General features: G+C 38.1%; 6 protein-coding genes across 7 annotated transcripts; 4 read left to right on the top strand and 2 right to left on the bottom strand.

The window, feature by feature from the left end:
* Positions 1-1,391: 1,391 nt before the first annotated feature.
* LOC17892333 (putative 3,4-dihydroxy-2-butanone kinase) lies at positions 1,392-5,799 on the top strand. Of its 2 annotated transcripts, none has more exons than XM_023786088.1 (19): positions 1,392-1,618; positions 2,038-2,175; positions 2,257-2,369; positions 2,448-2,495; positions 2,611-2,682; positions 2,748-2,837; positions 3,075-3,248; positions 3,347-3,430; positions 3,514-3,569; positions 3,736-3,866; positions 3,943-4,035; positions 4,124-4,173; positions 4,284-4,427; positions 4,516-4,559; positions 4,667-4,750; positions 4,850-4,923; positions 5,009-5,121; positions 5,214-5,309; positions 5,395-5,799. In XM_023786088.1, exons 1-19 carry the CDS (start codon positions 1,579-1,581, stop codon positions 5,515-5,517), a joined length of 1,767 nt encoding a protein of 588 aa, XP_023641856.1. In that variant the 5' UTR covers positions 1,392-1,578; the 3' UTR covers positions 5,518-5,799. The 2 variants fall into 2 exon arrangements, with proteins under 2 accessions (XP_023641856.1, XP_006297281.1); XM_006297219.2 differs by having other exon boundaries at positions 4,124-4,185.
* Positions 5,800-6,303: 504 nt separating this feature from the next.
* Positions 6,304-8,299, top strand: LOC17893083 (glutamate decarboxylase 5). Its single transcript, XM_006299322.1, has 6 exons — positions 6,304-6,386; positions 6,500-6,704; positions 6,804-7,004; positions 7,122-7,590; positions 7,672-7,724; positions 7,832-8,299. The coding sequence occupies exons 1-6, from the start codon at positions 6,304-6,306 to the stop codon at positions 8,297-8,299; spliced, it is 1,479 nt and encodes a 492-aa protein (XP_006299384.1).
* A 983-nt stretch (positions 8,300-9,282) lies between these two features.
* LOC17891659 (protein NRDE2 homolog) lies at positions 9,283-14,432 on the top strand. Its single transcript, XM_006296797.2, has 9 exons — positions 9,283-9,780; positions 9,905-10,673; positions 10,893-11,508; positions 11,770-12,299; positions 12,378-12,488; positions 12,879-13,236; positions 13,391-13,616; positions 13,800-14,021; positions 14,110-14,432. The coding sequence occupies exons 1-9, from the start codon at positions 9,290-9,292 to the stop codon at positions 14,252-14,254; spliced, it is 3,468 nt and encodes a 1,155-aa protein (XP_006296859.1). The 5' UTR covers positions 9,283-9,289; the 3' UTR covers positions 14,255-14,432.
* Positions 14,433-14,649: 217 nt separating this feature from the next.
* On the top strand, positions 14,650-15,762 carry LOC17891097 (F-box protein At3g17710). The gene has a single exon (XM_006299817.1). The coding sequence runs from the start codon at positions 14,650-14,652 to the stop codon at positions 15,760-15,762; it is 1,113 nt and encodes a 370-aa protein (XP_006299879.1).
* Positions 15,763-17,021: 1,259 nt separating this feature from the next.
* LOC17891460 (NAC domain-containing protein 86) lies at positions 17,022-18,860 on the bottom strand. Its single transcript, XM_006298295.2, has 3 exons — positions 18,704-18,860; positions 18,241-18,518; positions 17,022-17,688 (listed from the first exon to the last, which is right to left on the bottom strand). Exons 1-3 carry the CDS (start codon positions 18,858-18,860, stop codon positions 17,386-17,388), a joined length of 738 nt encoding a protein of 245 aa, XP_006298357.2. The 3' UTR covers positions 17,022-17,385.
* A 1,413-nt stretch (positions 18,861-20,273) lies between these two features.
* On the bottom strand, positions 20,274-23,749 carry LOC17891340 (probable cyclic nucleotide-gated ion channel 20, chloroplastic). The gene is made up of 11 exons (XM_006297004.2): positions 23,139-23,749; positions 22,855-23,043; positions 22,655-22,753; positions 22,440-22,577; positions 22,113-22,358; positions 21,751-22,002; positions 21,522-21,667; positions 21,331-21,408; positions 21,105-21,234; positions 20,703-20,943; positions 20,274-20,587 (listed from the first exon to the last, which is right to left on the bottom strand). The coding sequence occupies exons 1-11, from the start codon at positions 23,622-23,624 to the stop codon at positions 20,418-20,420; spliced, it is 2,175 nt and encodes a 724-aa protein (XP_006297066.1). The 5' UTR covers positions 23,625-23,749; the 3' UTR covers positions 20,274-20,417.
* Positions 23,750-24,017: the final 268 nt, after the last annotated feature.

Below are 24,017 nucleotides of genomic sequence, written 5' to 3'. Positions count from 1 at the left end.
ATCACATGAGTCATAAACATGTGAAGAATAAAGAATTTACCCCAAATCCAGTGTAGGAGTACTTGTACGCAAAGATGGTAACGAGCATTGGTCCTAAAGTTATGACCTGCTATGTTAAAGTGAGCTTTTTCATACAAGCAATATATCCAATATCGCCGGTCGATCAAATAGAAAACCCAACTCCGAGTGAAAATATATATCCTCTATGGCTAATCCATGGCAATAACTATTAGTTCTTTTTGTTGTTTGGCTTTTATAAAAACTATATACGACATGAAAATATAATTTTCCTCTATGGCTAATCTTTTAGGTTCTCATCAGTTCTCTTTTTACTTTTGCCTACAATACTCATCAGTTTCTCTAAGATTTAAATACGTTTGACTTAATTAAAGGTTACCTTATCTCTTTAACGAAATCTAGAAGTAATTAAAATACGATACATATTCTGTAACACTTCGACAAGTGTTCAAATAGATAAGGTAATTATTATTTAAAATACTTTTAGATAAGCTTACTTGTAGAACTTAAGTACTAATTAGATTAAAAAGTTGAAAATGTTACGACACTTTTTTTTTTTTGGGGTCGAGATGTTAGTTTAGGCAATGAAAAAATATTGACTCTAAACTAGAAAAAGAAAATTAATGTAAAATAGTATGCAGAGTTGCAGGCTAAAAATATCATTTAGGATAAGTTTTAAAACTACCAAATATACATATTAAGTTTATCAAGAATGAATGGACCATGATCCCTGGAAAGTTAGTTTTCTGCTTATCTTCTTTTTTTTTTCTTTATCGTTCACATCACGGGGTGAGATGAAATATGGGTTAGATCAAATACATGGAAAGTTAGTTTTGGATAAGAGTTGATTAGAAATCTAAATAGAAAAAATAGTTTCAAAATAAAATATAGAAAGACGAAACTTGTCCAAAAAAAAAGGAAAAAAAGAAAGACGAAACTATGGAAATAGAGGCAAATGAAAATCACATCGAATTTAGAAGCAAATCAATACTTAAAAGTTGACTATAACAAAAAAAAAGGATTTAGAAATAACATAAACTCTAACACAAATTCTAAATATATTCAATTTTTTAATTTTTAGAACAAAATAAATTTTATGTATCATCGAATAGACCAATACAAACACGCAGCGAAACGGCACAGGCGCGCTCGTAGCACACGATAACGTACGTGTATCACGTGTCACCACACAGTGACCATTAAGAGTGTAATTAGGTAATAAATCTATGCCAATAAAGTAATATTACAAATTCGTCACAAATCTATAATCTTATCCACTTCTAATATTGGGCCTGCAAGTCCAATATTACAACTCTTCTGCAACATTCGTTTATAATTTTTTAACTTTGGGTTTTCTCGTACGGAACAAACTCTCCATTTGCGTCTCTCTTCTTCTTGCTTTCTTCCTTTCTCTTCTCTCTCACGCGTTACTCTTGTTGTTGACTCTCTCTCTCTCTCTCATTTCTCTCTGGATTGCCTTAAACCTTCCTCTACAATCATCTCCTCTTACATTCGAGCTTCTCCGATTCTCAGTTTCTGATCGATTCATACTTCAGAATCATGGTTTTCGCGGCCAAGAAATTCATCAACAACCCCAGCGGTTCGTGCTCTTCTTCTTCGTTTTCTCTGCGTTTATCTGTTCGTCGCATCCTCTGTTCTGTTCGGTGGCGTTGTTTTTTTCTTCTGCGTAGACTTAGGTCGATTAGAATTGTGCTCTTGCCAACTGTTGACCTATGTCATCTTTCCCGATTGTGTGTTACTGTTTGCGAAATCCTTTTGCTTAATTGCATTGCCTGTTTCTTGCTCTTATATTCCGCTGTGGTCGATTTCACCACATTTCCCCTCTTAATTTTTGTTCACGATCCTTGAAATGCTACTCCGTCACCGTTGTGTTTGTTGCATGGTCAACACGATGTCTTGATTTCCTTGGCTTAGGTTGTAGTTTACATATTCTTAGCGTAGAACTAGCGGTTTGGGACTTGTGCATTAAGAGAAAAAAGAAGGGTTTCCATTGTGCAGATGTTGTAACTGAGTTCATCGAGGGTCTCGTCGAGACTTATCCTGGACTGCAGTATTTGGATGGATTTCCTGAGGTTAAGGTGGTATTACGAGCTGATGTCGCGGCTGAAAAATATGATAAGGTTGCCATTATATCAGGTGGGAGTTTTTGTGACCTGATGTTATGGGGTTGGTTTTGGATTTTGAAATTCTCTTGAGCAATGCTGCTTTTGTATGCAGGTGGAGGGAGTGGGCATGAGCCTGCACATGCTGGGTACGTTGGAGAAGGTATGCTAACAGCAGCTATCTGCGGAGATGTCTTTGCCTCCCCACCAGTTGATTCCATCCTTGCCGTGAGTATTCCAATGGGATTTTCTATATTTTTTCTTCTGTTTATTTCCATTGAGTGATAATTTTTTCCCCAATGCCAGGGAATTCGAGCTGTAACTGGTACTGAGGGATGTCTCTTGATAGTCAAGGTAGTTAGAGTGGGAAAGAGAGACGCATTCATACAGTTTTATTGTTGCGAGGAACAATAGAATCTTGTCTTTGTGTTTTTTATTAATCTAGTTTCCCCATCAAATCTTTTGACAGAATTATACTGGTGATCGCTTGAACTTTGGTTTGGCTGCTGAACAAGCAAAATCTGAAGGTTACAAAGTTGAGGTAATGCTCGTTACTACTTTTTCACAGTTCTTTAGCCAGACAGAATGATAGGATCTGTTTTGTAGACGGTCATTGTTGGAGAGGATTGCGCATTACCCCCGCCACGTGGTATTGCTGGACGCAGAGGGTTAGCAGGAACAGTTCTTGTCCATAAGGTTTTCTCTCCCTTTCCATCCTTTCTCTAATCACACTCTAAACCAGTTTGTTTCGTTGCATTTGCTGATAGTTGATATTATTATTGTTACTCTATCTTTTCAAATTGTGATGTCTGAGACCTTGGGCTGCTACGGATTGATTTGTTTGTATTGTTTTCACGAGCTTAGAATCAATACGAAGTTCTTAACATAAAGCTTCAAGCATCAGTTTATTTAATTTGCTTCTACTAAGGACAGGTTGCGGGTGCTGCAGCAGAGGCTGGTCTTTCTCTAGAAAAAGTTGCGGCTGAGGCAAAATGTGCATCCGAGATGATTGGTACCATGGGTGTTGCATTATCCGTCTGTACGCTTCCTGGACAGGTTACATCAGATCGTCTTGGCGCAGAAAAGATGGAACTCGGGCTTGGAATTGTATGTTGCTTTCTTGTATTTTCGACTTTGCACACAAATTCAGTCTCTTTCAGTGTTTTGGTTCGTACTTTGACATCTCATTTCAACCTGTCTCTCAGCATGGAGAACCTGGTGCTGCGGTGGTAGACGTTCAACCTGTGGATGTGGTGGTTTCCCATGTTCTTAAGCAGATACTTAATCCTGTATGTACTTAATTTGTGCTATCTTTATGGTATTTTATTGTTTCCATTGTCATAGAGATCCGATTATTCTTCCATTTCTGCAGGAGACCAATTATGTTCCAATTACTCGTGGTAACAGAGTGGTTCTCATGGTTAACGGGTAAGACACAGTCAATGTTTTTTCTATATAAATTGATATACGTCTATCACTCTATTTAACTGGACCAAGTGATTCTCCTATGATATCAATTGTGTTCAACTAGATGGTGATTTCTGTGTATATGGTTGTTAACAGAGAACTTAGTTACTCCTTCTCAATTTTGCAGCTTGGGAGGCACCCCTTTAATGGAACTTATGATTGCTACTGGAAAGGCAGTCCCTAAACTGCAGTTGGAATTCGGACTTGCTGTTGATAGGGTGTATACAGGCTTTTTTATGACTTCTCTTGATATGGCAGGTGAGATTTGTAGATCCTTCGTTTAGTTAATTGGTACATACTCCTGTTGTTATTCTAACGATGCGTCCTCTCCCAGGATTCTCTATTTCAATCATGAAGGCTGACCAGTCAATTTTAGACCGATTGGATGCTCCAACCAAGGCTCCAAATTGGCCTGTGGGCAGTGATGGTTCGTAAGATTTAAGCTGTTTACGATTTCCATGATTTATTTCTTTGGAATATAGTTTTAGATACAAAGATTTTGTGCTACGTTGCAGGCAACAGGCCACCACCAAAGATTCATGTTCCTGTTCCTCCTTCTCTATCGGTAAAAGCCGAGGTTTGCATTACAAGTTTGATAAAGATAGATTTTGTAGAGGTTGCAAGGGTTGGTGACAAATGTTTTTGGTAAATTTCATGAAAACTTGTCAATAACAGTCTCAAAGCCGACCTCATGAGCTGAGCAAAGAAGGTCGAATCCTTGAGGCAGCTATTCAAGCAGCAGCAACTGTGATCATTAGTCTAAAGGATAGTTTGAACGAATGGGATGGAAAAGTTGGCGATGGTGATTGTGGATCAACAGTAAGTCTTGTTTTTAGATGTTGCCATTGTGCATACTTATATTTTGTTCATTTAATATTATTTAAATGGCCCTGCATCAATTGTATAGATGTACAGGGGTGCAACAGCTATTCTGGAGGACATGAAAAATTAGTGAGTCTATTTGTTACTCTCACTGCCACATATACCTCTCTTTATGTTGAGTTCTTCACAAAGCTTGTTGACAAATATATTTGAAACATGACTCTTTTTGTTTCTAGTTATCCACTCAATGATGCTGCAGAGACAGTTAATGAGATTGGTTCATCAGTCAGAAGAGCCATGGGGGGGACAAGCGGAATAATGTAAGTTTAGAAATGATTTCATGTTATCTTCGTTATAGTCAGCCCATGCTGTTGGCATTTATTAGTACAGTGACATTCTGGGTTCTCTTGTGGAAACAGTTACCATCTCCTCTGCAAGGCAGCATACGCGGAGCTAAAAGCTAAGGCTCAGTCAGATATCACTCCTAAACACTGTGAGATCATGCTCGCTGATATGTGGTTAGTTAGTATTCGAAAAGGCACAGGCTTGTTTTGATAGTAAACGTTATTTTGAATCAGGGTCTGAAGCACTCAAATCATCAATCACTTCAGTCAGCAAGTATGGTGGAGCAACTGCAGGCTACCGAACAATGCTAGATGCTCTCATCCCAGCTTCACAAGTCCTTGAGGAGGTGAAAAAGAGCAGCTCACTTTCTTTTCACACTGAAGATTTAGATATTGCGACTTGCAAGTAGTAATGAGATTTTGTTTTTGATAAGAACAGAAGCTGAGTGCAGGAGAAGATCCGATAGCTGCTTTCATTCTGTCAGCTGAAGCAGCAACTGCAGGAGCGGAATCAACCATACAGATGCAAGCACAGGTGAGTTTAGCTTACCATTTCGGTATGCAATTGTTATGTTAAATGGTTTCATTTGGAGATGATGGATGAGATGGGTGTAACACAGGCTGGGAGATCAAGCTATGTATCTGCAGAGATTCTTGCAACGGTTCCAGATCCAGGTGCAATGGCTGCAGCAGGATGGTTTAGTGCCGCAGCAAGAGCCGTGAAGGAGCAGTATCAGAGCTGATCGTGATCCCCCCTGAAGATTCTTCTTTTATTCTCCCCGGATATATGAATTGGGATTTTGGTGAGAGGCTTTATGGGCACTATTGGCTCTCGTGTATGTACCGCTTAAGATTTCTGACTCTGCGAGGGCGCTCTCCGTTTATGCAATTTTTTTTGGTGGTGCGTAATACTGTGAGAGTTTTGACTTCCGGAGAGAACGAGACTATATATGTATTGACTCTGAGAAAGAAAAATGTTTCTTGTCTTTTCATCTGATGATATAAGCATCTTTCTTCTTCTTTTTTTTCTTTAATGCAACTAATATTAGCATCTTTCTAGATTCCCAAATATCTCAATGAATATACATATAGGAGATAAACATGAATCTATATTGAAATAGATGTATCTTTGTGGATCCCTTTTTGCTCTCTCAACAAGTATATAGGCTGTTCTAATCGTGCCTCATAGTATGTTTTGGTGTAGTATATATGTCTCTTGGGGGCATTCAATGTAAGACAAGTCTATAGCGAGAGATTGATTGATTATTCTATAATTTCGATGGATAATATGCGGCTCTGTTTATATGATGTTGTTCTCTGTTTAGTTATTTAAGGACAAAGAGTTTTTTTTAAAGCACAATTCAAGGGGAAGAGAGGGTCAAAGGGAACAGAAAGAAGGGAGTCAGTTATATGAATGTCTTAAATTAGTTAAGAGAGTGTAACTTTTTAACCTTCTTTATATTTTTTCTGACATTTATTTTTCCTCTTCTGATCTCTCAAACATTACAGCATAACTCAAACACACAACAATGGTGCTCGCAACCAACTCTGACTCCGAAGAGCATTTGCATTCCACTTTTGCTTCCAGATATGTCCGTGCTGTTGTTCCCAGGTTCCTCTCTCTCTCTCTGCATTTTTCTGGATTCTTTCTCATTTTAGTCTTTTTCATTCTTTCTATGTTACAATATTTACAGTTATGTTTTTTGTTTGCATATATTAAAACAGGTTTAAGATGCCGGACAATTCCATGCCGAAAGACGCTGCTTATCAAGTGATCAATGATGAGTTGATGCTTGATGGCAATCCCAGGCTTAACCTAGCTTCCTTTGTCACAACTTGGATGGAACCTGAGTGTGACAAACTCATCATGGATTCTGTGAATAAAAACTATGTTGACATGGATGAATATCCTGTCACTACTGAACTCCAGGTTCTTCTCTCTCCCCATCAGCTTTCCTTTTCTATATTTAGTCAAGACTGTTTCTCAATTCTAATACATTTTTATTTGGCTTTATTCTCTCGTGTTCAGAACCGGTGTGTAAATATGATAGCTAACTTATTCCATGCTCCCGTTGGAGAAGACGAGGCTGCTATTGGCTGTGGAACTGTTGGTTCATCAGAGGCTATAATGCTTGCCGGTTTAGCTTTCAAAAGGAAATGGCAACAGAGGAGAAGAGCTCAGGGTCTACCTACTGATAAGCCTAACATTGTAACTGGAGCTAATGTTCAGGTCTCAATGAACTTCTTCCCATCCTTCCAACATCTCAAATCTGCTTTGGTTATTGATCCGTTTCTTCAAAATATAAAGACATTTTAAGCTTGTGTGTATGTTTTTTCATCCGGGCAGGTGTGCTGGGAGAAATTTGCAAGATACTTTGAGGTAGAGCTCAAAGAGGTGAAACTAAATGAAGACTATTACGTGATGGACCCAGCTAAAGCTGTAGAGATGGTGGATGAGAACACAATCTGTGTTGCAGCAATTCTAGGATCAACACTTACCGGAGAGTTTGAGGATGTGAAGCTATTGAACGATCTCTTAGCTGAGAAAAACGCAGAGACTGGTTGGGAAACTCCTATTCACGTTGATGCAGCTAGTGGGGGATTCATTGCTCCTTTCCTCTACCCTGATCTTGAATGGGACTTTAGACTTCCATGGGTGAAGAGCATCAATGTCAGTGGCCATAAGTATGGACTTGTGTATGCAGGAGTTGGTTGGATTGTCTGGAGAACAAAAGATGATTTGCCAGAGGACCTTGTCTTTCACATCAACTACTTAGGAGCAGATCAACCCACTTTCACTCTCAACTTCTCGAAAGGTTTGTAACCATTTTCTTGGCCAATCAATTGATCATCATCACAGTTACTTTAAAGTAAAACTCGATTCTATTTTTTTGCAGGGTCCAGTCAAATCATTGCTCAGTACTACCAGTTTATCCGACTAGGCTTTGAGGTACTTGTTCCCTTGCATATCTTACATAACAGTTTCATACTTTCATCTTATTCTTGTCTAGATGACATCTTGTTTTATTAAATGATCCTTCTTGGAAATAAAATTAGGGATACAAGAACATAATGGAAAACTGCATGGACAACGCGAGGAGGCTGAGAGAAGGGATAGAGATGACAGGGAAGTTCCACATTCTCTCTAAAGATATCGGCGTGCCACTAGTGGCATTCTCTCTCAAAGACAGTAGCAAACATACGGTGTTTGAGATCGCAGAGTCTCTGAGAAAATTTGGGTGGATCATACCAGCTTACACCATGCCTGCAGATGCGCAACACATTGCTGTACTAAGAGTTGTGATCAGAGAAGACTTTAGCCGAGGCCTCGCAGATAGACTCATCACACATATCATTCAAGTACTAAAAGAGATTGAAGGGCTTCCTAGCCGAATCGCGCATATAGCTGCGGCAGCAGCTGTTAGTGGTGATGAAGTTGAAGTGAAGACTACAAAGATGTCATTGGAGGATATCACCAAGTATTGGAAACGCCTTGTGGAACACAAGAGAAATATTGTCTGTTGAATGACTTTATCATGTGCTTGGTATTTAACTAATAAGGTTTTACTTTAGACCATTCGACGGGAACTACTTGTTTTTGTTTTCTTTTTTCTTGGAATTATATTTATATTGATAATACTATAAGTAGAAAGAGTTTAACTGAAACCAACCCAGCCAAACCATATATTGTAAAACAAAATAGCATATGACTGCAAAAACAATAGCAATCCACACACACATTGCATTATATAAATGTCACCGGCTACAAACATATAGATAAGCTGATCTCGAAAGCATTTGGCAAAAATGAAAATTGAATAAGGGACTATAGTTCACAAGCTACGAGTGAAACAAAATGCTGATACCAAATGATCAATAGTCACACATATACAACTAATATACAACAAGGTCAGAAACATTTTCAGCTCTTACACGTGAACATTCACGAGGAACAGCTTCACCTACAGGCAAATGACCGACCATAACCTCCCAATGGAAGCGCCAAAGAACGAACTCATTCCAACGCCTTGAACTTAGCACCAAAACCTCAAACAAACAAGTTATGTATACTATGCAGTCAGTATTCGTAGGTTATTCGTAACATCTGGTCTACTACTAAGTATCTTACTCGATTATATAAAGTTTTAGATTACTTCTTCCTGTTATGAAAATTGTATGGATTTTGAACAATTTCTTTGTATAGCTGAAACTGTAATTATCTAACCATCTTTTTCGTTTTAAAATCTAATTCTTTTACATTGTTTTTGTCATATGTTTCTTATTATTTGCTTATTTAAATATTTTATTTCTCATTTCACAAATTTATATATTCTAAACTTTATATTGTCGAGTTTTCAATTATTTCAACATGCAGTATACATATATAGGGCTCAGTAGAAAAGAGTAAAACTTACAAATTATTCGAGCCCATACTATAGGCCCAATATATAGGCCTATTTCACGAACCTTTGCATATAAAATAATATAGCGCGGTGCGTTTTTTTTTCCCGGTAGATGAAGATGTCGAATACACCAGAGGCCGGCGACGGAGCTCCGGTAACTACAGGTGGATTGTTCCCCGTCCTTCCTACTTCGCCGAAATCCATCTCAGCTATTTCCAGTACTCCTCAATGGCTCCGCAACGCCAGCTTCACGACGGATCTCTCCGTCATCAACGCCGGCGCTTCGACCGCTCCTTCCGTATCCGTGGTCGACGAAGACGAAGATGAAGAAGGAGATCCTGATGGGTATACTTTTGAAGCTAATCAGCCTAAGGTTTACAATCTGGTTGAAGAAGAAGCGTCCTGGGAGTCTGATGACGACAAGGGGAAGAGGAAGGGGGACAAAAAGAAGAAGCGGAAGAGTGGTGGTACTGCGCCTGATGAATCTCGTTCTAAGAAATCATCAGTTAGGGACTCTGATGAATACTATTCGAAGCCTGTCAAGGATTATTACTTGGACACTCGTCCTGATCCAGATAATCTGGTTTATGGTTCCATCTACAGGTACTTTGCTTATTATTTTCATACCTCTCTTGTTATGGCTGGTTTGATTTCGTGTTCTGTGCAATGCGTGTTTAAGTCTATGGTGGATACTGAAAAGAATCTGCTTCCGTTTTTTACAATGCAGGATGAATGTTCCTCGTTATAAACTTGACAATTCTCAAAGAGTTTCTGGGACAGGTTCTCTGAGGTTTTATTTGCGGAATCGGCGTAGTTCTATGCTTGACACAGAGATTGATATTGATTCTTTGGAGGGAAGAGCTAAGTCTGATACCCGATATTGGTATGCAAAACATGCTGCCATGGAACGCAACAAGAATTTCAAGCGGATTCGTTTATCTGCTTCAAGGGAAGCTGTGGATTCCAACTTTGATCATTTCATTCCACTGGAGGAAGGTGAGGCTGTTCAAGAAAGTGACGAGGAAGATGTTCTATCAAAGGACTCAACGATGGGAGCATCATGGGAGGATGACGTGCTGGATAAAACGCGAGAGTTTAACAAAATGACGAGGGAGCGTCCCCATGATGAAAAGGCATGGCTAGCATTTGCTAACTTTCAAGACAAGGTTTCAAGTATGCAATCTCAGAAAGGAGTTCGCCTGCAGACTTTAGAGAAGAAGATTAGTATACTTGAGAAGGCTTTTGAACTTAATCCAGATAGTGAAGAACTGTTGCTTGCACTTCTCAAGGCATACCGAAGCAGAGACAACGCCGATGCATTAATCAGCAGGTGGGAAAAGGCACTTATGCAGAATTCCGCTAGCTACAAGTTATGGAGGGAGTTTTTATGTGTTGTTCAAGGGGAGTTCTCCAGATTCAAAGTTTCGGAAGTGAGGAAAATGTACTCTTATGCAATCCAGGCTCTTTCTTCTGCTTGCAACAAGCGCCATAGGCAGGTTCTTATTTTTTAGTGCTAACTGATTAAGGGTTGATGAATCACTTTAATACTTATCTGTTTACTGTCACAAGTCATTTCGAGTCCATCTGTTTTATTCCCCTCACTTAGTTCTATTTCTGGTGTCTCTTTACTTTCTTTAATCGCTGACATAGTTGATTATCGTATTATTTGCAGTTTGACATTGTTAAGGTCTAATTTTATTTATTTGATTATGCAGGTGGATACAACATCTGAACCATTGGATTCTGCTGCCATCCAGCAGGAACTCGTTCTAGTCGATATGCTAGTTAGTCTCTGCAGGTTTGAATGGCAGGCTGGTTACCAGGAGTTGGCCACAGCGTTATTTCAAGCTGAACTGGAATTTAGCATCTTTTGTCCATCTTTGTTGCTTACTGAACAAAGTAAATTAAGACTGTTTGAGCACTTTTGGAGCAGTAATGGTGCTCGAGTTGGAGAAGAAGGAGCTTTTGGATGGTCACTGTGGCTGGAGAAAGAGGAGGAAAACAGGCATAAGATTCTGAAAGAAGAATCCTCTGATGACAATGACGTAGGTGGTTGGACAGGTTGGACAGAACAGGTCTCAGGTAGAAATGGAGATAGTATTGCTTCCGCTAACACTGTAGAGGTTGATGTTGCTCGAGAGAGTCTGGATGAGGAAATGGATGACGAAAATAGCAAACCTGAAGATGATACTGAAGCTATGCTAAAATCATTGGGCATTAATGTCAATGCAGCGGCCAGTGATGAGGTCAAAGATACATCAACTTGGGTTAAATGGTTTGAAGAAGAGGTTTCTCGAGATCTCAGTCAATGGATGCCTACTCGGAAAGCTGGTATATCACTACCTTTACCATCATTATCTCTATATGGTTTTGTTCATCTTTTTTCTTGGATCATATAAAGGTCTAAATGTGTCTATTGGGTGAGCTTTTGTCCATGTAGGACTAGTCGCTCAGCCTTTTCTGTCATTCCAGAGCCATATTAGTTGATAAAGTTCAGTCTCTGTAGATATGTTTGATAGGATTGGCTTACACTTTTATCTTAAAAACAGTAAACATGCATGATGAGGTTAACCGTGCATCATCCGTTAATAGGTGAATTCTCCAGTGTTGATGAAATGGGCGAGGGAGAAGATGAAGAGCAACTTTCAAGTGTTGTACTATATGAAGATATAAATGGATATCTATTTTCCTTACGTTCAGATGAGGCCCGACTATCTCTGGTATACCAGTTTATTGATTTCTTCGGTGCACATATTCCTCCATGGACTTCTAGCAACAGTTTGTCGTGGAGTGAGAAAATAAGTAGCCTTGAAACATTGTCAGATTCTATGTTAGAAAACTTGAGAAGTGTACATGAATGTTTGTCGAAATCAGATAGCACCAACGGTTTCAGCTTGGGATCTCTTTTAGGTGGCAGCTGCGACATATCTATGCGGACTGAGATGATGAAGTTTCTCCGTAATGCCATCTTACTTTGTCTAAATGTTTTTCCGCGAAACTACATTCTGGAAGAAGCTGTCCTTGTTGCAGAAGAGCTTTTTGTAACAAATATGAATACATGTGACGCAGCAACTACTCCATGCCAAGCTTTGGCCAAACGTCTCTTGAAAAGTGACCGGCAGGTACGCCCCATTCCAATTTGTTGGAGGGGTCTGTTTTTTTCTTTAGTTAACCTGAACTGATTCCTTCTCTATGAACAGGATCTACTACTCTGTGGAGTTTATGCACAGCGAGAAGCTGCTTCTGGAAATATGAAACATGCAAGACGAGTCTTTGACATGGCACTGACTTCTATCTGTGGCCTCCCTAAGGTTAGTTTCAGATGTTTTGGTTATGTTGTTAGCATATGATACAACGTTTCATGTTTCCACCTTTTTTTTCTTTCTAGATCAGTTACCATGGTTTTGTGTTAATTGCTGAATCAAAGATTCACTTATGGGTACCGGAAACTGGTGCCCTGCCACTTGAGCTTGCACAGGGTAATATCTCATGGACGGATCATAGTAGAGCTATTTGTATAGGACAGACCCTTCTGGGTAATATATAGGGAAGCATGGCCTAGTGGATATAGTTCGAATAGGCTTTCTTATTTGACTTTTTTTTTTTGGTGCACTTGTGCAGAGAAACATCAGCCCAATTTCCGCGTTTCCGTTGGATTTCTTGCAAAAGCGATGCTAATTTTATTTTACCTATGATTGCAGGAATTACAGTATAACGCTTCGTTGCTATGTTTATGGTATGCTGAATCAGAAATAGCAAATAGTAGCCTCAGAGCTAAGGATACAGAATCATCATCTCGTGCTATGCACATTTTGTGCTACCTGGGAAGTGGTCTAGCTTATGTTCCTTATACTTCCCAGTCTTCAAGCATGCAAATCCTTAGAGCACGCCAAGGGTTCAGAGAGAAGCTTAAGAAGATACAATCCGCATGGTCTCATGGTGTCACTGATGATCAATCAGCAGCTCTTGTTAGTTCGGCAGCTCTATTTGAGGAGTTAACAAATGATCTTTCTGCCGCTGTTGAGATCCTAGAGCACATGTTCAGTTCTGTTCTTCCAGGTTATTTCCATGATCAATATCCCTTGGGGTTCTCTTACTGATTTCCAACTAGTATACATGACTGCATCAGAAATGTTTTCCATGTACAATAACTTAAAAGTGTGTATCATGCAAGCACCGTTTATCTGATTTTGGGCTATTATGAATTTTCCAGGAAGAAAAAGTCAAAGCCATCAACTCGAGCTCTTGTTCAATTATTATGTGAGAATGCTTCAGAGACACCAGGACGATCTAACTTTGTCACAACTTTGGAAGCCCATATCAGAAGGACTGCAGCAGTATCCTCTCAATCCGGAGCTTTATCGAGCTTTGGTGGACATCTGTAATCGCCGTATGACATCCCATAGACTGAGAATGATGTTTGATGACTACTCCCGCAAGTAAGATTTTTCACAAACCTGTTAAAAATAAACCCTCTTATCTCACGAGAACTGCCTAATTTAGATATGGATGCTTAGCTTGAATGGTTAAAGCTGAACAGTTACATGTTTATGGTCTTCCTCCTAGAACAAGGTAGATTTACGTATTGATGCTAAACTAGTTTTAATATGTTAATCATGCAGGAGTTCATCTGCCGTTGTTTGGCTATTTGCACTTTCTTATGAGTTGAGTAAAGGAGGGTCCTCACACAGAATCCGTGGATTGTTTGAAAGGGCATTTGCACAAGATACACTAAAAAACTCGGTCATTCTATGGCGTTGCTACATTGCATATGAGATGGACATCGCACACAATCCATCAGCAGCTAGAAGGATATACTTCAGAGCTATAAATGCATGCCCATGGTAGAAGCATATAACCACAAATTTCTTTCACCAGATTTCTTATACTATCGAGAACTAATTCATAACATAATGTGGCATGGCATGGCAGGTCGAAAAAACTATGGCTGGATGGGTTTAGGAAGCTGAGCTCAGTCCTTACGGTGAAAGAGATGTCAGATTTACAAGAAGTGATGCGGGACAAGGAACTGAACATTAGGACAGATATCTACGAGATTCTTCTTATGCAGGGATGAGAGATCGTTGAGATGTATATATTTAGTTATGCTCTGTTCTGGTTATTGAGAATTTATCAAAACTCTTCGTATCAATGTTCTTGTGTTGTAGCAGCATCCAATTAATCATTGTCAGCTTTGATTGTTTACTCATCTGCTCAATGCCGTTGGCAATATCTAGTAGAATTTTATTATGATCTTTAAAGTCCAGACCTGTAAGCAAATTGCAGACATTTTTTTTAATCAGCTAAAAGTATAAAAACAATTGAACCAAAAAAAATGAAAAAAAATTACTTCCTCTTGTCATTGGGACAAAATCTCCAATATATATATAGATATAATTCGATCATTAAAGAAGCTAAAATAATAAAAACAGTTTCACCATGAAAAAAAGGAATTGTAAAACAGAACACCTGATGGCGTCGGTCAAGTTACCTTGGGATGTGGAGGAAGAGATACTGTCTCGGCTCCCACCTCGATCTCTTGTTCGGTTCAGGACAGTATGTAAACAGTGGAACGGTCTTTTCAACGACAAGAGGTTCGTAAACAACCACTTGGCTTGTGCCCGTCCTCAATTCATCTTCCTGACCGAATCGAAGAAGATGTACTCGATAGAAATCGATCCGAGGGGAACAATAGGGCTGCAAGAGCTACCCTATGATTTTCCATGTCAGCCTACGGAGATGGAAGATACAACCATCACGGCTTGCGATGGGTTGTTATTTCGTAACTTTTTCAGGCACGGTATTGCGGTTTGGAATCCGTGGTTGAGACAGGTTGCATGGTTCGATTACAAAAAGAAACGTTTCAAATTTGTCGGAGTAGGATACGACAGTAGCAGGCCCGAAATGGGTTACAAAATCTTGGGATATTTTTTTCGATACCGTAGAGTCAGACCCGGTCTCGAGGTAGGTTACAAAAGACTTGCCATCTACGAGTGTTCTTCCCGCACGTTGAGGTATATTGATGATGCCCCTTATGAGCAGTGGCCCTCCAGGGATCCTCCTTTGTCCGTGAACGGGAATCTCTACTGGCTTTCTTTTAATGGCGAGACTCGTGAGTTTTACATCCGAATCTTTGATTTCTCCAAGGAGATATTCAAACCCTTTTGTCTCCTGCCTTGTCCGGTGGACTTTGATAGAAGTGAAGTTGTCCTCTCTGTTTTCAAGGAAGATCGGCTATCCTTGTTCAGGCAATGCTTCGAAACTGGTAAGATTGAGATTTGGGAAACGAAGACGAATATCGACAGAGAGGAGGATGCCGTGTGGATCAACTTGATGACTTTGCCAACAACCAACTTGCCGAAGCTAGTTTATAAGATTTGTGGCATTAGGTACTTCATCTTTGACAAGACACTTATCATGTGTTGTGCCGACGGAGAAAATAAAGTGGCTTGCGTCTATATGGTGAGGGGAGATATGTTCAAGAAGATTCAGATACATTCTGGGATTGCTATGTTTTCTCACTGTCTCTATCTTCCCTGTTTGGTCTCGGTTCCTTACCATATAGCATCAAGTTCCCTTCTTTGAAAATTGATTTTGTTTAGCTTTCTTTTATGCTCTGTTTAAGTACATGTGGGGATTTGGAAATAAACTATATAGTACATGAGCCTTCTTGAATTTTCGCTAAGTTCTTAATATCTTAATATGTTAATATCTACATGCATCTTCTACCAATCGAAATATGGTACAAGATACAACTTTAGAAAGCGCTATATTGGATTAAAAAACAATAGATTAACGTGACTTGGGTATAGACACACACAACATAAAGAGAACGAAAGACTGACCAATGTAGATGAGGATAGTGAGACACACGTTCTTGAGCTTCTGGTTTTTAAAAAATGTTCATTCTTGTTCAAGAATCAGTTAATGACTCCCAAGTCCCCACAAGGCCACAACAAGGCATTTGTCAAAAATTATCTACAAACAAGTCTCTTTTACAATTCTAGGGTTTCGATCTAACCCAATACCCATTTTGCAAATTTCATATTAGCTAGGATATATAAATCTTTGGACAAGTTCCAATGTGGAAGATGTACATATGTAATGTAAACGCCAGACATATGGTGATGAGTGGCAGGTTCAAAAATACAATGGCAGATTTTGAAAGCTGAAGCTGAGCTTATGTATGTATATGTAATTATGTATATAGTTGTGTTAAAAAGAACATGAGATGTATATGTTATTTTCTGGTAATCGAGATCAGTTCACAAAGTGTAGAAGTAGAAAGAGAGATGATCGTAGATGCGTGAGAAAAAAAGAAAGACCAATCTCCTTGATCGCAAGGCAAGGGATCTTCTTTTTGGATGAGAGTGAGATCAGAATCTTAGATTTACACTTCATCGAACCCCTCACTTTTTCCTTTTACTTGTTCTGTCCTATTTATTTAATAGAATCTACATAGAGAGAACCACCAAAAGAAATACGATTAAATATTTTTTTTTTTTTGCAATATATTTTTCACTACTTTTTTTTATTAATACTTGGCGAATATGAGTGATTATAGTTTAAAAAGTTTATATTACCATTCATTATAGCTAGAAACACTGGATGTCAATTGGAAATCACATTTGATTGTTGTAAACATCATGGTCTCTCAGTCCATATGGTCATGAAAAAGGTTACCTGACAATGAATATATATTTGACCTAAAAAGTAGAATGTAACTTGGTTTTCACGCTATTGTGTAAGACTAAAAATATAGTGAAGAAAAGAAAGAACAAGTAGTAAAGTAAAAAAACCCAAATTTCCCCATCCATTAACTCGATCTGGTTACACCCATGTGAGGAAAAAGAACAAAGGCACCGTGATCCATAGAGCCGTCAAATCAGTGGATCATACTATCATCAATCCAACAACATGAAAAAGGTAAGATAAAACAAAAAAAACGAAAATACAATTAAATACAATATCCAATCAAATCACGTGATTTTCCCACACATTCCCACAATTAGAAGAAGAGAAAATAAAATTCAGTTAAAAACCATATATAGAACCCGCAGGTTTTATTTCAACGATTATGTATATATAAAGTACAACAAAAGTGTACCTAAGTTTTTACGTTATTTGCCCAATAATTTCTATAATTCTTCTCTTTGATCTTTTGCCTCCAAATCTCCAATACTCTTTAATTTGGCTCTTTATAATTAGTCAATAAACACCTTGACCATGTCCCATAGCTGCTGCGGCGTTAGATGACGTGTCCCATGCGTCATCTGTGATAAACTGCATCCACGACTCGTCTTTATCGTCGACTACTTCTTCCACGCAGGCGGATACTCCCACTTCCGGCGACATTGTCTCGTATTCGTTATTATTATTGAAATTATTACTCGAATTGATCTCCATTGACGCTGTCGTGAAGCTACATTGTCCCATTTGTAATTGCTGTTCTGATTCCAACTCCGAACATATTCCGTTCTTCTTGAACACCCGACATAATGCATACGAGTCCTGCACCAAACAGTTTATATATGTCCAATATTTTAGAATGTCTTAACTCTTAAGTACTACTTGACCTTGAATTTTCTCTACTTATTCGAGTATATTTAAGTATATGAAAGTCATGTTTAAATAAAAGAATATAGAATTGATATGAGTATATTTTTGTCTTATATAATGGATAATTAAATATAACTTTCGTCTTCGTCACAGTAAAGACAAAGCGAAACCCTAAGCTTTTGTCAGCGTACAGCAAGAAACGAATATATATTATTGTATCAGGCTTATACGACTTGATTAAAATATTAAATTCACACATCTCTTTTTATTAATGTATATACTTAAAAAAAATGGGGGAAAATATGTTATTTTTATATACAGTATAACAAATTTAATAGCCATGCATCTCTCTATACATAATTATAGGTTTGTTTGTATATAAGTTAGAATTTGATTATATGTTTAGTAACTACGTACTTTACTAATTACTACATATATCATTTGGTAAATAGATCGATCGAGGCGATGAAAGAACGATACATTGTGATCGATCTTTAAAAATACCTGGAGGGAAGAGGGATCGTCACAATCCTTATCATCGAGACGATACTCATGCATAACCCAATCAGTACGGATCCCTTGAGGAGCTCTTCCTTTATAATAAACCAAAGTCTTCTTCATCCCAATGGCTCTGCTCTGACTCGTCACTCTCCGATCTTTCCCGGTTGATTTCCAGTACCCACCTCTCGTAGCTCGGTTCGTCCTAAACCCGTTTGGATACTTCCGGTCACGTGGCCCGAAAAAGTACCATTCCGGATCTCTACTTGGTAGAAACGACTTCTCTACAGTTTTATTTATCCATCACAACAATTAAATTAAAAACCAGTTGATGTGATCAATATATATATATATATATATATATAGCGCAAAAAGGAATATGACTACAACTCGCCAAAGATTAGAATAGAATTGTCTACTAGTAGTCCAGTTACTGAAAATGTGATAGAATTAGGTTAAACATACGTACCTGCAAGGTCCCATGGCTCACATTTGTAGAGATCAACCTCGGGGATGATATCAAGCTCGATTTCTTGACCGTTGATCTTTCTTTTCAGATAATAGTTTACGAGTTCTTCGTCCGTCGGATGAAATCTAAAGCCTGGAGGTAATCCCACCGGAGCCATAATAATTGTCGGAGACGATGTATTAACAATTAATGTCGGGTTCTTGTCTTACACCTCGTTTATCATCTCCTACTCAAACTTGTACATATATATATATATATATATACACATATACAAACTAATTACATGGTCACTAAATTGATTAATTAATCATTATTTTTCTCTTTAATAATATAGATATATATCGTTATATATATCTCTCTTTCTTTCCTTTTTGCTCTCTTCGTCCTTCTTTTTGTTTGTTTTTATCTTTCGCTTTATCTTTTCTGGAGATTCTTGACAAACGTTACTCGCAAAGCTCCTTACGCTTCCTTCGTTGTAAATAAAGTTTCCAGTTTGATTGCGCTATATATATTAGCATAATATAAATATATTTATATACATGTATGTAATGTATGTTTGATTGATTGGCCGTGTTTGTTTTAGGAATTTTTTCGTTACGTAATAACTGAAGTAGCGCAATGACGTCACATGCATGCAAAGGATATTAAACTTTAATCCAGATCCAAAAATCATGCTAATTAGGATATGTTCAATGGTGACATTTTTGATAGGTGTCTAAAATAATAATTTTAAAAAAAAAACACATGAGTGTCTAAATCCAATGAAAGTGTGTTAAATAGGACACTTTTAACAAATAAGTGTCTAAAATTGGATTCAAAATCAATTAATGTATATTTTTTTTATTTTTAAGACCCAACTTAAACACCCCAAAAAATCACCATTGTGAATGCTCTTAATAATAATTTAAATAACCCGTAATAGTGACTCAAAAAGTAAAATATGATACATTAATAGTGATCAAGGACCCTGCTACACGATTATGATTAGATATTATACATATATGCAAATTTTATGATTACGAAAACTTGAAGAATTCAAATTACTTAAGCTATGAAGTACAATATGCAATAGAAAACATTTTGTCATATTTGTTAAGAGACTTATTAGCTTTACGGATAATGATGTTGATTGAGTGATAACCAATATATAGTGGATAGACTAATTAATACTTCGTTGTGGTAAATTAACCTTGTGGTCTAGACCTAGACTCTAGATTGTCTAGTAGCTAGTTTAGTACCAATTTCGTTGTGGTACCTTATGGTCTAGTTGTCTAGTACCATTTGCCAATGTCTCCAACTTGTATATTTGAGAAGGCAGGATAATGCTAGAAACACAATTTCACAAAAAAAAAAAATCTTTGCAAGATCAAACAAAATGAAGAATCGGTACCCTGCAATGCAATATAAGAAGATATTTAATTTCTATATCAATAATCATTAACATTAAAAGAAGAAAAAAAAAAGATAGATATAAGAAGATATATATATATATATATATATGTTCCTAATCCATCCTCCCTCCTCAAGTGAAGCATCTTAGTTTATAACACAATTATATATATCAATAATCTTTTTTTTTTTTTTTTTTTTTTTTTTGTAAATTTATTTAAATATATTAATATTGGCACAATTCGCAAGTAGGCACGGCCGCGCTCTGAAGCCGTCTTCTTCGGTTTCTCCAAGCCAGCCTCGGACATGGACTAATTGTACGTAATTATGGCTCTCTGGACTCTATGGCTCCTTGGTACTCTCGAGTCGAGATCAACAAGCTCTTTACATGTTCAAGATCTTCTACACTCAGCCAAAACGCCACCACGTTACTAATACACGTGACAAAGCTGTTGCTAACCAATCCCTTTGGTTTCATATCTATCATCGTCCCACCTGAAGGTTTCAAAACATAATTCAATTCCAAGTTTTTCCATGATGAAGTGTCATCTGAGTTTTTAACCCAAAACTTTGAGATTTATAACCATAGAGAGTCAAAAAGGGGTGGTACCGTGTTTTACAGAAGAGCCAAGGCACCAAGTGAAGAGCTCTTCACAAAAAACGTCACCTTCCGATAGTATTAGCTTACAACCGCTCTCATCAGTGCTCTCCACCGTACCTCTCACTATGAATCCCATTTTCTCAACTAGACCTCCGCTGTGTAACACTGTGTTCTTTATGTATGTCCTCTGTTGCAGCCTCTCACCGATAGCATCAATGATTGAGTCATCCATATCACGAAATATGTTCACCTGCAAACCCATCAACAGTTTAATAAGTCTACCCACTTTCAGCTTGGTTAATCTGTGATATCATAACTATTACTTTGGTTTCAGCAGCAGTCTAGCTCCTATACAGTTAGATTGTAGAAGTAGCTCTTTGAAACACTACATAACTGGGCTCTAATGTTTACCTTCTTGAGAAATTCGAAGAGGTGTCGTCTTATATCTTTTTGAAGGTCATCAGGCATATTCTCAAGGAGCAGTTCTTCGTTAACGCCTCTAGTAGCAGCCCAGTTGAACCTCTCAGCATCTCGCACCCTCCTGAATAATGTTTGATCAGATAAATGCAATTCTTCAAAACGCGAATCCTCAACTTAGAAGCAATATATAATTAAAAGGGATAGTCCACCCACATACTTTCTTATACTAGTTGGCAACCGTCTATGGCTCATCCATTGATCCACATCACGCCGTCTTAGTGTCATTTCCATATTCCTTAGATGGACAAATCAAAATAACCAGACTACAGTACTTAGTAACTCATAAGACCAACCATTATGTCTTGAAATATTAATTATGTATAGTGATGTAAAGAAGGATTTATCTACCTTTTCCCAAGAGCTTGTAGAAAAATTTGCATATTACCAATAAGAAGTGCGAAAAGCAAAAGTCCTAATCCGATGATACTCATAGTAAAGAGGGCCTCCAAAAGATCGTAGTTTGGGACTTGGTTACCAGCAAGAGTGCTGATTTGCTTTGAAAAAAGAATCAATGCAAAACTATTGAGTACTTGTTTTTAAGTTTGCTACTCAAAAACTGAAAAAAAAACCCAATTACCTGAAAACCCCAGAAGAGAGAGTAAGTGTATCTTGTGAAGATACAAGAGTGTGTGGTAAGATTGACTGTTTTTGAATAGATCCCATAAGAAAAACCATCTGCTTGGAAACAAGCAATGGCACTAGCATTATCTCTCCAGCTGGCAGCTCGTACTTGTAAATCGCTGCTATTTCGATTAATACCACAATCTATAAGATCTGCACATCCTCTGTCAAGCTTACCGCAAGCATGTCGAAAGCATTGATTAACTCTCTGTAAGAAACAAAAGAAAAAGGGAAACAGAGAATGAGAAGAATCCATATAAATCACTTTAAACATATGCATCTTCTGTAGCTCAGGACATTTTGAGACTTTTTTCATACCTGCAGACCAAAAAGATACCAGCAAGAGCCAACAACATGTGCAGCAAGCATGACGGTGAAAAGATTAATGAAAAAACTAGCCCAAGCTGACTCAAATATAAATCCGGTTGGTGTTTGTCCAGCAAGAAATGGTAGAAGTCTACATAACTTTGGAATGTATTGTAAAAGAACTACAGCTCGTAAACAGTATTTCCCAAGGTCTTCCTGGGTGCCCAAGTGTTTTGGTATTATCCCTAATATCAATATCTGGAAACAAAGGGAAGAATCTGAGTGTGTAAATGAACGTACATAACTTAAAACCAGTAGTAGCTCTAAACATTACAATACCTGAGGGAGTGGCAGCACTACGGACAAATCAAGGATAAACTTTCCTCGGAGATAATGGAGGGCAATTTTCTTCGGATCAGTAACTAACTCGCCAGCACCAACCACAAGAGACTCTGGAGCTACGTAGGCCAATCGGAACTGCAGTAGATATGGAAATGGAAGAAGTCAGCATCAAAGCCAACAGATGGAGAAATATGTAAGTAAACGAGATATACCTGAAGTAGAATGTTCATAAGAAATATAAAATCTGTTACACTTCTAACGGCAACACATGCGTCTGCCATCGGCCAGTCAATCCGAATGCATTTGTTTCGCTACAGTAAGAAAGATGGTAAAAAAAGTGGTTCAAAGGAAAACTAACAAAATAGGAGAAGCAAAAGATGAGAGAGAGATATCGCTGAAGGGAAAAACATACCTGGTCGACTTTTACAAGGAAGAAGAAGACAGGATCTATAAAAATAGCTAGCAAGCATGATAAGGCGAAGAATTTACTCCATCTTTTAAAAATTTTGTTATGAGGATTCACGATTTCAGAAAGCATGATAACAGATGAAGCAAATCGCCCATCACAACGTGTAGCATCACCATCCAGAATGTTATGGACCTAGCACGAAAACAAAATACTCTGTTTCAGTAACATTACTTGAGCATCAAGATATTTTTTGTTTATGACAAGTAAACAAAAACCTAAAACTTCACCGTGGAATCAGAATATGAAGAGCCTGTGGAATGAGGAATAAGAGCTGCCTTATGGTTGTAATGAGAAGGGCAAGTGGTACAGTAAGGATCACTACACACTCCTAATGTTCCAGATCTTAAGGGCTTTGCGTGCTTCAAATCGTCTGAGGTGTTTTTATGTTCAAGAGCAGAAGGATGCATCTCAAGCTGAGTAGAGACACCAACGGAATCAGAAGAAGTAGTAGAAGGATGAGGAAGAAAGATAGGTTCAGGTTGGCGAGAAGAGGTAAGAGGAGCACGCATTTGAACTAAAGGAGGACGTCCCTGGGTTCGAAGAGGACCCGTGTAGCCTAAAACCACTGTTGAGTTGTCGGATCCGTCAGCATAGGAAGTAGGGTTTGAGTGGGAAACGTTGCGTGTCCTGGAATTGAAAGCTCTGGTAGAAGATGATGAGTCTGAAATTGGAAGCATATGCATATCATCTTTTTCGTTGTCGGAAGTAATCATTTTTCAACCAAATATTAAGGTTTCAAGAAGAAAGAAAAGACCCAAGAAACAAACAAAAAAAAAAATCTAGGGAAGAAGGGAAAAATCTGAGGCTGAGGGAAGTTGAATGAAGCAGAGAGTTTGAGAGTTTTTGTAAATTGGGTAAGAATAAATAGAGGAAGGAGACGATGACCAAGTAAGCAAGGGTCTTCGACTTCGTAGCCCAAGTCAATGTAATTGTATTATTCTAATTAAATGTGTGAATAAGAAAAACTAATGAAGATGATAACTTGGATGCTTCTTGGACGACAAAGAAGTTGCAGCGGGCATGACAAGGATATTTTCTCAACTTGTGGATAACTGCAATCGCTATTCAGTACTCAGAGGGAACGATGAAGATGATGTTATGTGTTG

The sequence above is a fragment of the Capsella rubella genome, unplaced genomic scaffold, assembly GCF_000375325.1.
Source record: "Capsella rubella cultivar Monte Gargano unplaced genomic scaffold, Caprub1_0 scaffold_3, whole genome shotgun sequence".
NCBI classification, from domain to species: Eukaryota; Viridiplantae; Streptophyta; class Magnoliopsida; order Brassicales; family Brassicaceae; genus Capsella; species Capsella rubella.
This window is presented reverse-complemented; position numbering and strand designations above follow the sequence as displayed.